At 41.6% G+C, this 14,473-nt stretch overlaps 2 protein-coding genes across 3 annotated transcripts in view; one reads left to right on the top strand and one right to left on the bottom strand.

Moving 5' to 3' along the window:
- taf2 (TAF2 RNA polymerase II, TATA box binding protein (TBP)-associated factor) overlaps positions 1–14,473 on the top strand; it is an 81,084-nt gene that overhangs the window by 11,713 nt on the left and 54,898 nt on the right. For both annotated transcript variants that reach the window (XM_067400817.1, XM_067400809.1), the window contains exons 6-7: positions 8,815–9,046; positions 13,226–13,410. In XM_067400817.1, coding sequence (XP_067256918.1) covers positions 8,815–9,046; positions 13,226–13,410 — 417 coding nt within the window. The remainder of the gene's footprint in view (positions 1–8,814; positions 9,047–13,225; positions 13,411–14,473) is intronic.
- LOC137024116 (general transcription factor II-I repeat domain-containing protein 2A-like) lies at positions 5,138–6,949 on the bottom strand. The gene has a single exon (XM_067391276.1). It carries the CDS (start codon positions 6,947–6,949, stop codon positions 5,138–5,140), a length of 1,812 nt encoding a protein of 603 aa, XP_067247377.1.

The raw sequence follows: 14,473 nt of genomic DNA, 5'->3' as shown, positions 1-14,473 counted from the left end.
GCCAAACTCCTCCGCTCTCTGGATGAGTCTGGAATCGACGCGCCAGCCTTCAAAGATCTCCGCAGCGCCACGGATCTTGCCCTGCGAGCTACGAAGGCTACGGCCCAGGCCATCGGTCGTTCCATGGCCAGCCTGGTCGTGTTGGAGCGCCACCTGTGGCTCAACCTAACGGAGATCAAAGACCTAGACAAGACGGCCTTCTTAGACGCCCCGGTCTCGCCTTCTGGTCTCTTCGGGCCTGCAGTGGATGGCTTCACTGAGCGCTTTACTGCCGCGCAGAAATCGTCTCAGGCTATGAGGCATTTCTTGCCTAAGCGCTCCAGCTCCGCTTCTGCGTCTAGCCGCCCCAGGACTGCGCCGGCTCAGCAGAACAAACCAGCCCCACCTGCAACACAGGCAGCGCCGCCCCAGGAGCATCGCCAGCGCTCGCGCCTGCGAAGCGCCCTCCCTTCCCGAGGCGCCAGGGACCCCGGCCCAGGATTGTGCTGGACCCGGTGCCTCCGAAGTCGTCCTGATTCGTCGGACAGGAAGAGGATGGGGGACCGTCCCGTTACGACCGGACCACCCCAAAAGCTCCCACGGGTAATTTCCCCTCCGCCTCGTTTATTTCCGGGCGTGGGAAACATACTCCAAGTGACAGCTGGGCCCACACCTGTTGCGCCCACTCCAAACGCCGTTTTCACGGCGGACAAATTTTTACCTCATCACAAAAAGAGCAAATTTCCTCTTCCACCCCTCGCGGTGTACGACCCTCTCAACGGCGGTCTGTCACCCAACATTATTCAACCCCTAGCCACTCGGGCCGAGGCCTGGCAGGCCATCCCCGATGTGTCAGAATGGGTCATGGGGATCGTAAACCAGGGCTACTCGCTCCAGTTTGCACGACGGCCCCCCCGCTTCGCCGGGGTGCTTCAAACATCGGTCAATCCGGACGACGCTCATGTCCTCCGGGCCGAAGTCATGTCGTTGCTGGAAAAAGGAGCTGTGGAAATGGTTCCTCCGTCAGAGAGCGAGACAGGCTTTTACAGCCGCTACTTTCTGGTCCCCAAAAAGGATGGCGGTCTCAGACCCATCCTAGACCTCAGGCTTTTGAATCACTCCCTCATGAGACGGAAGTTCAAAATGCTGACGCTGAAGCAGATCCTCGCGCACATTTGCCCCGAGGACTGGTTCTGCTCGCTGGACCCTGAAGGATGCGTATTTTCACATCCAGATAGCCCCCCGTCACAGACGATTCTTGAGATTCGCATACGAAGGGGTGGCATACCAATATACGGTCCTGCCCTTCGGGCTGTCTCTGGCTCCCCGCACTTTCACCAAGTGCATGGACGCGGCGCTTTCCCCTCTGAGACAGATGGGAATCCGGGTTCTGAATTACCTCGACGACTGGCTCATCTTAGCCCGTTCGCGAGACGAGCTGGAACGCCACAGATCCGTGCTCCTCAGCCATCTACAATGCCTGGGTCTCAGGGTCAACTTAGCCAAGAGCTCGCTATGCCCCACTCAACGAATTTCGTTTCTGGGAGCAGTTTTCGACTCGGTCCGTATGACGGCAGTAGTCTCGCCAGAGCGCGCCCTGGCAATTCAGCAGCTCACGGCATCTGTCACGAACAAAGCCTATCTCCCTCTGAAGTTTTTCCAGAGGCTGCTAGGGCTGATGGCTTCCGCCTCCCGGTGCTGCAGCTAGGCCTTCTTCGGATGCGGCCTCTTCAGTACTGGTTGAAGTTCCGGGTTCCTCCCAGCGCATGGCGGCACGGCCGCCTATGTCTCAAGGTCAATCGGGCCTGTCTTCTAGCCCTGAAACCTTGGATGGATCCAGTATGGTTCCAACGCGGAGTCCCCTTACAGGCGGTCTCACGGAGGACGGTGCTCTCAACAGACGCCTCCAACTTGGGCTGGGCGCTGGGTGCGAGGGCAGACCGGCCTTCGGCTCGTGGAGCCACGAGGAAAGCCATCTACACATCAACTGTCTAGAGATGCTAGCAGTGATGAAAGCCCTTCAGTTCTTTCAGGCTTACTTGACGGGACGTCATGTTCTAGTTCGGTCAGACAGTATGACGGTGGTGTCATACCTGAACCACCAAGGCGGTCTTTCGTCCAGCCGCTTATGCGCTCTGGCGAAACGACTGCTGGAATGGGCTCTTCCGAGGCTTCAGTCGCTCAGAGCGACTCATGTTCCTGGCAGGAACAATCTGGGTGCGGACATGTTGTCACGGAGCAACATCCCCTCCGACGAGTGGATGCTCCACCCCCAAGTGGTCCTCACGATCTGGGAGTTCTTCGGGAAGGCAGAGGTAGACCTCTCGCCTCAGAAGACAACTCTCATTGCCCAACATTTTTCTCGAAGGAAGTAGATGCTCTGGCCCACACATGGCCCAGCACGCTCCTTTATGCTTTCCCTCCGATCGCACTGATCCCCCAGGTCATCAGGCGTATCAGAGAAGACCAGCACAGAGTCCTTCTGGTGGCCCCGCTCTGGAGGAACCAGGTTTGGTCCTCAGAGCTATTCAGGCTCTCTCTAAGAGCCCCGTGGCCGATTCCCCTGAGACGGGACCTCCTCTCTCAGGCAAACAGAACAATCTGGCACCCACAGCCGCAGCTCTGGGCTCTGCACCTCTGGTCCCTCGATGGGAGCCGACTAGCCTCCCCGAGGACGTCCTAAATACCATTTCTCAGGCTAGAGCCCCATCTACGAGGCGCCTCTACGACCAGAAGTGGTCAGTCTTTGTTGATTGGTGTTCAACACGCAACATAGACCCTGTGGAGAGTGACGTATCTTCCATACTGTCTTTCCTCCAAGAACGCTTGGAAATGGGGCGCTCCCCTTCCACGCTTAAGGTTTACGTAGCAGCCATTGCAGCGTTCCACGCTCCTATTGCTGGCCAATCGGTGGGACGAAACGGGCTCGTGATCCGTTTTTTGAGAGGTGCTAGGCGTTTGAATCCTCCTCGCCCTCTCACTATTCCCTCCTGGGACCTCTCGTTGGTCCTCAGGGCCTTGAAAGGAGCCCCATTTGAACCAATGGGTTCAGCCGACCTCAGGCCCCTAACACTAAAAACCGCTCTGCTACTAGCACTAGCATCGGTAAAGCGTGTTGGCGATTTGCAGGCCCTCTCTGTGAACCCTGCATGCCTCGAATTCGGGCCTGGTGACTCTAAGGTCGTTCTGAAACCTAGGCATGGCTACGTCCCTAAAGTGCTCTCAACTCCGTTTAGAGCTCAGGTCATCTCGCTCTCTGCTCTTCCTCCCTCGGCGGACGAACCAGAGCTGCAGCTACTCTGCCCAGTCAGGGCATTGAGGACTCACATAGACCGATCACAGTCTTTCAGACTGTCGGATCAGCTCTTTGTTTGTTTTGGCGGCCGCACCAAAGGGTCTCCGGTCTCGAAACAACGCATTTCCCGTTGGATAGTGGATGCTATTAACCTGTGCTACTCCTCACTGGGCACTAATTGCCCCATAGGAGTCAGGGCCCACTCCACTAGAGGAATGGCTTCCTCGTGGGCTTGGTCCAACGGAGTTTCCATCCAAGACATCTGTGAGGCGGCCGGCTGGTCTTCGCCGTCCACCTTTGTCAGGTTCTATCACCTCGATGTCCCGACCTTACAAGCTCGGGTCCTGTCGGTGTGATTAGCGGCTTCCAACAGGTCCCGCTTCACGCCACCATAGGAAGTATCTTCCTTCAGTGTAACCATGGGTTCGGTTAGGCTTTGCCTCCGCTTGTCCTTTTTGCCCCCCTCTGGGTGGCCAAATGCAAGCTATATCGTTCCCAGCCGTGGCACGGCGTGGTTGAATTCGTTCCCCATACGCAGTACGAGTGAAGTATCGAAAGGGGAACGTACTCGGTTACTAACGTAACCTCGGTTCCCTGAGATACGGAACGAGTACTGCGTCACTTGCCGTGCCACGAGGCTGCGGCTCAGGGTCGTCGCTTCAGTCGATTGACACTGAAATCCTATGGCGAAACGCCTGCTTATATAGCCCTATACCCCGCCCATTTCGGCGGGAATATTCGCGCGCTTTGTCGCCATAGGCCGCGCAGCTATGCCGCGCCGCCATTGGTTCAACAACTTGTCTATGAGTGAACCAATGACGGTGCAGTTACACTGCGTTATTGAAAAAGGCTTCAGCAGCGGGGAAAAAGGGAGACCTTTCCCCATACGCAGTACTCGTTCCGTATCTCAGGGAACCGAGGTTACGTTAGTAACCGAGTACGTTATTCAACTATGCCGAGGTAAATTCAAATTCTGATTCTAGGGCACCTTTAAAGCTGCTGTCCGCGGCCCTCTAGTGGTTAATAAACAGAACTGCATGCGTCTTGCGGAGGAACATTCTAGCCCAGGGGTGGGCAACAGTTTTAGTCTGAGGGCCACAGTTACTTTGGCAAAGTAAACGGAGGGCCACACTTTGGACATAAATGGTACAAATTAATGCAATGCAAATATGTATAAGGCTACTCTACAGTTACTTTGACAGCCTATTTCAAGGCCTGATACTTATTTTTGCTAGGCCTGTCTGACCTAGGCTACTTTAAGGTTACAATAACTGGATTTACTTTCAAGGATTCATTTCCTACACTACCCTGCATATTGTTGAACTGTCATTCATACCAGCTGTAGCTTTTCAAGATAGAAAACTATTAACAAAACTGCAAATGTATGTGTGCAAGTTACATTAACATACAGACTTCAGGCAATCTGGCTTGGAATTATCAAATTTAATTGAGGCTATATATCAGAGGGAGACCTTCATCACTGAATGAAAAACATATTCAGTTTTCAGTTGTGATTATTATTTTTTTTTTTGTAATTTCTTTCACACATTTTGTTAAAATCTTTTATAAAATAGAACACAATTTGAGTGCAGATCAACTTCATCACACATATGTTTGCTTGAAAGATATAAAGGGCCTATATAGGCCTATGCATCTCACAAAATTTAAATTTGATTTAGCTGTATCATCACTATCTACGGGACATGCATAAGAACATCGTGGCAACAGGAAACTGAACAATTTTGTAAAAATAACATCATCAATCAAGGGTAACTTAATGGAACTTTGGCTAGGCCTACTTTAGAAAAATGTATTTCGGCCTATGCAACTGAGATGAAGAGCTTTTTGTCGGTGTTCTGTAACTCAATGTGAACAACTGAGACGGTCGCCTTTCTTTACTAAGTCACCGAAATCTGGGGTTGTGTTCGACGTTGAGATGCGCAACACGGACGACAGGTGTGTGTCGGTTAGTCGTGATCTGTAGTGTGACTTGTTAAAGTTCATTACAGAGAAAGTCTGCTCGCATACATACGTGGACCCGAATAAAACGAGCATCCTTTGCGCGTGCCTCAGCATGTTAGGAAACTTGCCCTCGTTCAATGCACCGTAAAACCTGTCCAATGATAACGAGGCGAATTTATCCTTGAGCGTGGGATCGCACTGTATGTCAATCAACTCAAGCTGAGCTTCTGGAGGCGCTTGGTCGCTGTCAAAGGAAAAGGGGGCGGACACCAGCTCCATCTCTTTTTCAATTTTTCCGAAATCAGAGAAACGGCTGTTAAATTCAGTGTGCAGATCCTCGAGTGTAGTGGTGTATTTGACAGTGAGTCGGGATGGCACATGCTTCATTGTGGCGAGAGTTGGGAAATGTGTAAAGCTCTTGTTTGTCATTTGTCGGGAAAACAGGGTCAGCTTTGCTCTGAATGCTCGCACGTAGGAATACAGTTCGTGCACGAACACATCCTTCCCCTGCAGCTTCCGATTGAGGTCATTCAAATGGCCCATTAAATCCACAGCAAATGCAAAGTCAAGCATCCAATCAGAATCTTCAAGTTCTGGAAAGTCACCAGCCTTCCCGAGATTCTCCAGAAACACCCCTATCTGATCTCTCAGGTCCCACACACGGCGTAGCACTGTGCCCAGGCTCAGCCAGCGGACGTTTGAGTGGTATTGCACATCAGTGTGTTCTGCCTCACTCTCCTCCAACAACTGGATAAACTGGCGGTGGTTAAGCGCCCGGGCCCTGATGAAATTGACAAGTTTCACCACAGTTTTGGTGACATGATCAAGCTTTAACACAGACTTAGACAAGGCCTCCTGATGAATGATGCAGTGCAAGAAAATCAGAGTTGAGTTGGGGTCATCCTCTCTCACCCTGTCCTGTATCCTACGCAATAGCCCAGTGTTCTTCCCGGTGAGGTTTGGATAGCCATCAGTGGTCACGTTCAGTAACTTTGCCCACAGTAGGTTCATTCTCTGCATGCATCCTGACACTGCATCATAGAGGTCTGAACCCCTTGTCGTCCCCTTCATTGATTCCATCGCAAGAAACTCCTCCACTATTTCAAATGTGTCAGTAATACCTCTGATGAATATAAGCAGCTGGGCAGTGTCTTTAATATCAGTGCTCTCATCCAGCGCTATTGAAAAGTATGTGAAATCGGTGGCCCTTTTTAGCAATGCAGATGTCAGCTCATCATCAATTACCTCGATGCGACGAGTAACTGTACGGCGAGACAGGCTCACATTTTCGAACTGACTTTTGCTGTCAGGGCACAGCATGCTAGCTGCCTCTACCATACAGTCTTTTACAAACTCACCATCTGAAAATGGTTTGCTGTGTTTGGCAATTTTGTGTGACACCATATAGCTCACTTTTGTTGCTGACTCCTGGAGATTAGACTGCTTGGTAAAGATATTCTGCCTGGCAGTTAAGTTGGAGGACAGTCTCGTGGCTTTTTCTTCCCTCTCCTTTGCGGAGAAATTCACGGCATAATTAGCATGTTTAGCATTGAAGTGCCTGCTGCTAATATATTCTTTAAAGACAGCGATGCTCTCCTGACATATCAGACAAATCACCTTTGAGCCGACGTTCGTGACGAAATATTTTGACGTCCATTCTTTATTGAATGCTCGACATTCAGAGTCAACTTTTCTCTTTTTTACTGCACTCATTTTGACATTTTTTTTTATGCCGCCGGCTGTTTAGAATTTGTTACTTTGAGGAGTGAAGAAGAGAAGTAAAGGCGCAAATTGTAATTTCACACAGCGACATCTGTTGGATTGTTTTTAACCCCTTTCACGTCAAAGATCACAGATTATTGTTGTTCAAAATTCATTACTCGTCAAAATATCACACTATTACTTCTGGACAATCTGAGCATCATTTTAGAAACTTCAGAAAGGTTTAAGACTCCAGCTTCGATATTTAACCACTGTTTATGATTAAACTGGTTTGCAGTGACATTAATTTCTTAATTTATGCTAGGAGTGCAAAATAATTAATCTGTAACGATCGTTATTTTGAATAGAAATCATTATACTCACACAACATTTATTCTCGTTTTCTCCGGTTTATTTGTGTTCAAATACATAAAAAATACAGCATCCGCCAGGCCTATTAATCCAATGGTGCGCATATTTGGAGAAATAATGATTAGTTATCATGTTAGTAAAATATTTCGTGATACAGAAAAACATTTTTATTCATTTTTCACTGAATTATGCGATCTGAAGAGCTCAAACAGCGAACGCAGCCAGATGTGTCTCCTCTTCCTGATTTGCGTCAGACCTGTCAATCATCTCACGTCACGTGGTTCATCATGCGTGATAACTAAGCGAAAGTGACATTTCTTCACTAAAACAAGAAGCTAATAAATGCACAATTTAAGTATTTGTACAATTATGTGTTTTGTGTGTGATTTTCGTGCGATTTGGGGTTTTCATATAAATAATGAATGTCCAAATTGTGAGTGCATCGAGCGCATCGCGGGGGCCGGATTGAAGCAATATGCGGGCCGGATCCGGCCCCCGGGCCGTATATTGCCCATGTATGTTCTAGCCGGAGCTACTTTTCTCCGTGTATGTCTATGGCGACTCACGCAGTTACTGTGATACTCTGCGGCGAGTCCTACCAGTCTCGTCTGAAATAGTCAGAATATAAATACTTAATATAAGTGTACCATAATGATTCAGGATAAGACAAAAACACGGTTTGGTAAATGGATTCATGTTGTATATTCTCATAATATAATTTTTGTAAATCTTTAACACAAAAAAAGTTGCAGACTGCAGCTTTAATATTATCTTGTTTATTGAACAGTTGTATAAAATTTGTATCACATTTGCTGTTGTGTCAATATGTCACTCTTCATATGATATTGTTTAACTATATTATATGATATAAATATAACAGACAAAAATATATACGGGGCATTTTTGCCCCATATCTTGAATTTTGCATTTTAATATACTAAATCACACAGTGAAAGCATGCTTTCTAAATGTGCACCTAACCTACTAGGCTACATCAGGGATAGTAGCCTGACATTAAAGGGAAAGTTCAACCAAAAATGAAAATTTGATGTTTATCTGCTTACCCCCAGGGCAGCCAAGATGTAGTGTGACTTTGTTTCTTCAGTAGAACACAAATTATGATTTTTAACTTGTGGTCTGTCAGTCGTATAATGCATGTCAATCTATAAGAGTTGAAAATAACATGCACCGACAAATCCAAATTGAACCCTGCGGCTTGTGACGACACATTGATGTTCTAAGACACGAAGCGATCAGTTTGTGTGAGAAACCGAACAGTATTTATATCATTTTTTTTTTTTTTTACCTCTAATACACCACTATGTCCGCTTGAGCATCCGGTTGGTGAAGTCTGAAAACGGGCTCTGATGCTCGAAGTGATCTCTCGTGTGTATTTCAATGAGTGCGAGCAATCACTTCCGGCATCAGTGGTGTATTAGAGGTAAAAAATTATACATAAATACTGTTTGGTTTCTTTATATTTATATTTATATTTTCTTCACTAGGTTCTGGTTTCCATGTGTAGACTCATACTCTGAGCTGTGCACATGGAAGCTGGAGTTTACAGTGGATGCCTCCATGGTGGCAGTGTCCTGTGGGGACCTAGTGGAGACAGTCTACACCCACGATATGCGCAAGAAGACCTACCACTACATGCTGCCCATCCCCACTGCAGCCCCTAACATTTCCCTGGCCGTGGGGCCCTTCGAGATTCTGGTGGACCCCTACATGCATGAGGTGTGTGTGTGTGTGAGGAATTCTAATGTCATTTTTTGTTTTGAATCCATAGTTTAGAAATTTGGAGAAGTTAATAAAGACAATGTGACTATAGCAGGGTGCATAGCACAGGCCATTAAAAAGTATTAAAAGGAATTTGAGGAAATCTATTTGCTGTAAATTAAGGTTATTAAATATAAAAAAATCTAATTACATTTAATGTAGGTATTTTTTTATTTTTTGTCTGAACATTTCCGTCCTTAGGTCTAGAGTTGTACAATTAATCAAAATAAAAATGGAATCGTGGTTATTGAATTACAAAAGTCTGTGATTCAACTAATTAAATATAATGTGGTTGTGCGTTAACCTGGGCTTGGTTTGCAGTAAATGGCTCAGTTTGCAGTAAACCTGGGCTCGGTTTGCAGTTTGCAGTAAATGCCACTACACAGAACTCTATCACTGCCTGCACTGCGTGTTTGGGTTGCGACAGATTTACTTTTTGGCTGGTAATTTCAACGTTTTTTTTGGGCAGAAGATTACAGCATTTTACCTGGGGCTTGTTCTTCGTACATGGATTACTAAATTAGCTGGATTTCATTGCTGACAATTTGACACAATCCAGGATTTTTAGGTTCTTAGAAGCACATCCCGGAGTTGCTGCCATAGCAATAGATCCGTAAACTCAAACCTGCACTGGAGCAGGCTTATGTAAACAGGATTAGGTTCCATCTTTTTAAAGTCTGTCCCAGCCCACTGCTACTTTCATGCAAGTGTACCCTATTGAACCAGGGACAATAATTTAAAATAATAAAATAAATTAAAATGATTTAAAAATAACTTTGAAAATAATATTATAATGTATAATCTATCATAATATATAGACACAGTTTTACTTGAGAGATTTATGTGAGGGAATAATTACCTAAATAAAGCTGCAAGCAGTGATCACAGACCCAAGCCCCGTCGGCACTGTCACTGCATGACAGGCGATATGCATATAAAATGGGTGAATGTAAAAGGAATATGTCACATTTACTGGAGTCAGCTGGTGCCCCTATGACTGTGAACCAAAACAGCCACATCCATGAGATCATTTAAATTTAGAAAAAAAAAAAATGTATCATGTCATTGGATGTTATAGGTCACTTTATGAGTGCAAAGTAATACTTTTTTTAAATTATTTTATAATTATATAGGCAGGCAAAAGCATACAGCAATGAAAGGGTTAGTTCACTCAAAAATGAAAATTCTGTCATCATTTACTCACCCTCAAGAATGTCAGTAAAACAGATCTCATTCCCCATTGACTACCATAGTATTTATTTTTCCTACTATGTTAGTAAATGGTGGACAAGATCTGTTTGGTTTCTGGCATTCTTCCAAATATCGTCATATAGGTTTGCAACTACTTGAGGGTGAGTAAATGACGACAGAATTTTTATTTTTGGGAGAAGTATCCCTGGAAACTCTAACCATCAAGAGTGAAAATGATTCACACACACACACACACACACACACACACACACACACACACACACACACACACACACACACACACACACACACACACACAGAGTGAGCACAGACAGAGTGAGCACAGACAGAGGGAGACTCAGAAGATTCAGAAGATTTAACCACATTTGAAAGAAAAAATAAAATCTAAATTGTGAAAAAGTAGTCTTTAATAATGTTTTAATATACATTCAAATGCAGTGTGGAATAAAATGAAATCGATTTTGGAGTCTTAAACGTGTTATACAGATATTACACTAAGCCATGCAATAATTTGAACAGCTATTATGAGAGTGGCTTGATGGAGCGCAGGAGATGCAGATAACTGCTGTCTACTGTGCCATTAGACAAATGTTCTTGACCCTTAGGAAACTTTAATTAATGCTGTCACGTAACAAATCTGCTTCACATGTAAAATTAAATAGCTAAACTGCTAATTACTACATGAAATATAAATACAAAGCCTGTAAAAATACTAGAAATCATTAAATAATTGGGAATCATGTAACAAAATAATACACATTTCATTTATCTATTATAACTTTTATGTTGTTTTGGTCGTTTGGCTATTTCCTTATAAAGGTACAGAAATTTGTCAAGTTTTTTTATCAGGTGTGTAATGCTCTTTTAATATGATGTCTTTACATTGCTGTCTTGTCGCCAGCCAATTGCTGAATTGCTGATCATGGTTTTGAGTATTGATTATCTGCCATTTCCAATGAACATCAGAACGTGCAATATTCTGACAACTCAATCCAGATATTTTGATCAAATGCACAAATTTGCTTGAAGAACCGGTAACACTTTACAATAAAGTTCATTAGTTAAACATTAGTAAATGTATTAACTAACATGAACTAACCATGAGCAATACATTTGTTACTGTATTTACTAATTTTCGTTAACGTTAGTTAATGAAAATACAGTTGTTCGTTGTTTGTTCATGTTAGTTCACAGTGTATTAACTAATGTTAACATGATTTTATTTGTATTAGTTGTAATTTTTGAAATTAACATTAACAAAGATTAATAAATGCTAAGTGCAGTTAATGATTAGATCATGTTAACTAATGTAGTTAACTAATGTAAACTAATGAACCTTATTGTAAAGTGTTACTGAAGAACCAAATTAGCCATAGATCAGTTATCACGATTAGAAGATCTGACATCTGTCAAATCATCCCAGATGTATTAAGTAAGGAATGAAGAACGGACCCCTGATCTGTCTGAGTTGTCAATGTGGAAAGGTCTTCCAGTGGTTTTCTTTTGAATTAATGCATAAAAGTGAATTAAAACAGAAATATATTACTACTGTTATATTACTATTTACCCCAAATGGCAAATGTATAATAATAGTAGTAATAATAATAAATAACAATAATGATAATAATGATGATGGTTATGATAATAGAAAAATTAAATTAGGATCAAATTTAATTAAAAAGTAATTTATATTTGTTTTAATCAGGCCAATTTTAAAATTAATTTTCTTATTATTTATTTATGTATTTATTTGTTTTTAATTTCTGGAGGTTTAGGCATCCATGGTAGTTTTATTCATATTTTGAATAACTAAAAATATACAAATAAAAGCTTTCACATTACTTTGTTTTATTTTCAGTAATTACATTATGTGCTTTTGTTTATGTTTATATATATATATATATATATATATATATATATATATATATATATATATATATATATATATATATATATATATATAAATTAAACCTAAAAGTAATATTTATTTATTTATTTATTTAATTTATTTATTTATTTTTTTTCCCCAGTTAAAATAGTGTTTCAACTTAAAATGATTTCAGTTTATTGCTTTTTTTTTTCAGTTTATACATTTTTTTCAACTATTTATATTTTATTTTCAGCTTTATTTTCATTAACAGATGTTTTTAATAGTTTTAGTTTTATTTAAAGATAATAACCCTGAGTAATACTACTACTAAATTATTATTTTGTGTTTTTTATAGTGTAATAGTAACACAGTATGTGGGCAAAACGGGAGCATTGCTCATTATTAACATTATATTACCATGGCATTAAATTACTTTTATGAAAAAACAAAAAAAACAAAAAAACAAAAAAAACAAAAAAAAAAACAAAACCTAAACACTGCTTCAAGGGTGTTTCTAATACAGCTGTTGAGGTAGTGATGATACATTTTACAGCTTTCTGTCTTCTGACTGCTGTAATCCATCTCTATATTTTTGTATTTTTTGTATCTTTTTATATAAGCCATTGGAATTAAGTTTTTATTTAATGTTTACATATGAACATAGTCCATTGTGTATCTTGTGTACTCAATAAAACATTCTTAAAAATGGTACTGAAAAGTGTTAACTTTTTCTGCAAATACTCAACATAGACATACATGATGTTATTGACTCAAACAAGTTTCATTTTTGCAGTCATCCACTAGATGGTGTTGTTTTTTATTATTATTATTAATTTTATTTTATTTTATTTTTTTAATATGTGGTACAGAATGCTACAATGTTTAATGTCCTAACTGTAGGTGAGTCACACATTAGATCATCCAAATTTCCCACTATTCTTATATAATGCTAATGTATTGATTGTAATAAACTTTTTCAAATGTAAATGTTTTTCACTGTAATTGTTTTTTTGTACACTAAACTGTTATAAATTAAATATTTTGTGCTTTCACAGGTGACTCATTTTTGCTTGCCTCAGCTTCTGCCCCTCCTGAAGCACACCATGTCCTACCTGCATGAGATTTTTGAGTTCTATGAGGAGATTCTCACCTGTCGCTACCCATATTCTTGCTTTAAGACTGTCTTTGTGGATGAGGCTTATGTGCAGGTCTCATCATATGCATCAATGAGTATTTTCAGGTATGTTTATAATATCATAACAGTTTTGTTTTTTTCCTGGGTCAAAAATGGTCTTTGGTGGTGGCGAACGAACATGGTCATCCACACACACAGTACAAAGTACCCTTTCCATGTGAACTGCACGCCCAGAACTGAACTGATAAATCCAAAATAAATGCAAAGAAATAGTTTAATATATTAACTTGTCCTATTTATTAATGAAATAAAAAATAATCACTATCAAGACAGATTATAAAGACTTTAGTTTATCTTTGGAACACAAATGAAGATATTTTTAATGAAATCTGAGAGATTTCTGTCCCTCCATTGACAGGCTACATAACTACCACTTTGACGCTTCATAAAGTTCATAAAGAGTTTGTAAAATAAATCCATATGAATCAGAGAGCTGCACGGGTCCGATATTGTAAATCCGCACCCGCCCGTACCCGCAGTGCTTAAAACCGCATCCGACCCGTTTTCCGACAGCAGCACTAATTAAAATCCGCACCTGACCCGACCCGCTTAAAATAGAACCGACACCCGACCCGCACCCGAAATCAAATCAGTTTAGCCAATCACATTATACACACTTTTTTCTAATTTTTATTGCCAGGTAATACAGAAGTTATAACAAGGCCTTTGGCCTTAACATGCCTACGTGGCACAAAAAATCTGTAACTTAGGTGGCAAAACATTTGCCACCTAAAACGCTCAAATCCCGCTCCGACATTATATACTTCTCTGTACTGTAGTTTATTAGGCCTCTACGTGTGGTAGCCTAGTCATTAAAGAGAACGATTTTTACAATTATGTTAATATATATATATATATATATATATATATATATATATATATATATATATATATATATATATATGTATGTGTTATTAAACACTCGTTAGGCAGGTTATTTGCACTTTTATAACATTGTTTTAATTTCTATTGATTATATATATATAATTTCTATTTATATATATATATATATATATATATATATATATATATATATATATATATATATATATATATATATATATATATATATATATATATATATATTTCATCTATGTTGATTATATGA

The sequence above is a fragment of the Chanodichthys erythropterus genome, chromosome 2 (assembly GCF_024489055.1).
Source record: "Chanodichthys erythropterus isolate Z2021 chromosome 2, ASM2448905v1, whole genome shotgun sequence".
In the NCBI taxonomy this organism is placed as follows: domain Eukaryota; kingdom Metazoa; phylum Chordata; class Actinopteri; order Cypriniformes; family Xenocyprididae; genus Chanodichthys; species Chanodichthys erythropterus.
This window is presented reverse-complemented; position numbering and strand designations above follow the sequence as displayed.

Excerpts from the sequence above, each read along its gene's own strand:
- LOC137024116 (XM_067391276.1), bottom strand. The coding sequence starts at position 6,949 with ATGAGTGCAGTAAAAAAGAGAAAAGTTGACTCTGAATGTCGAGCATTC.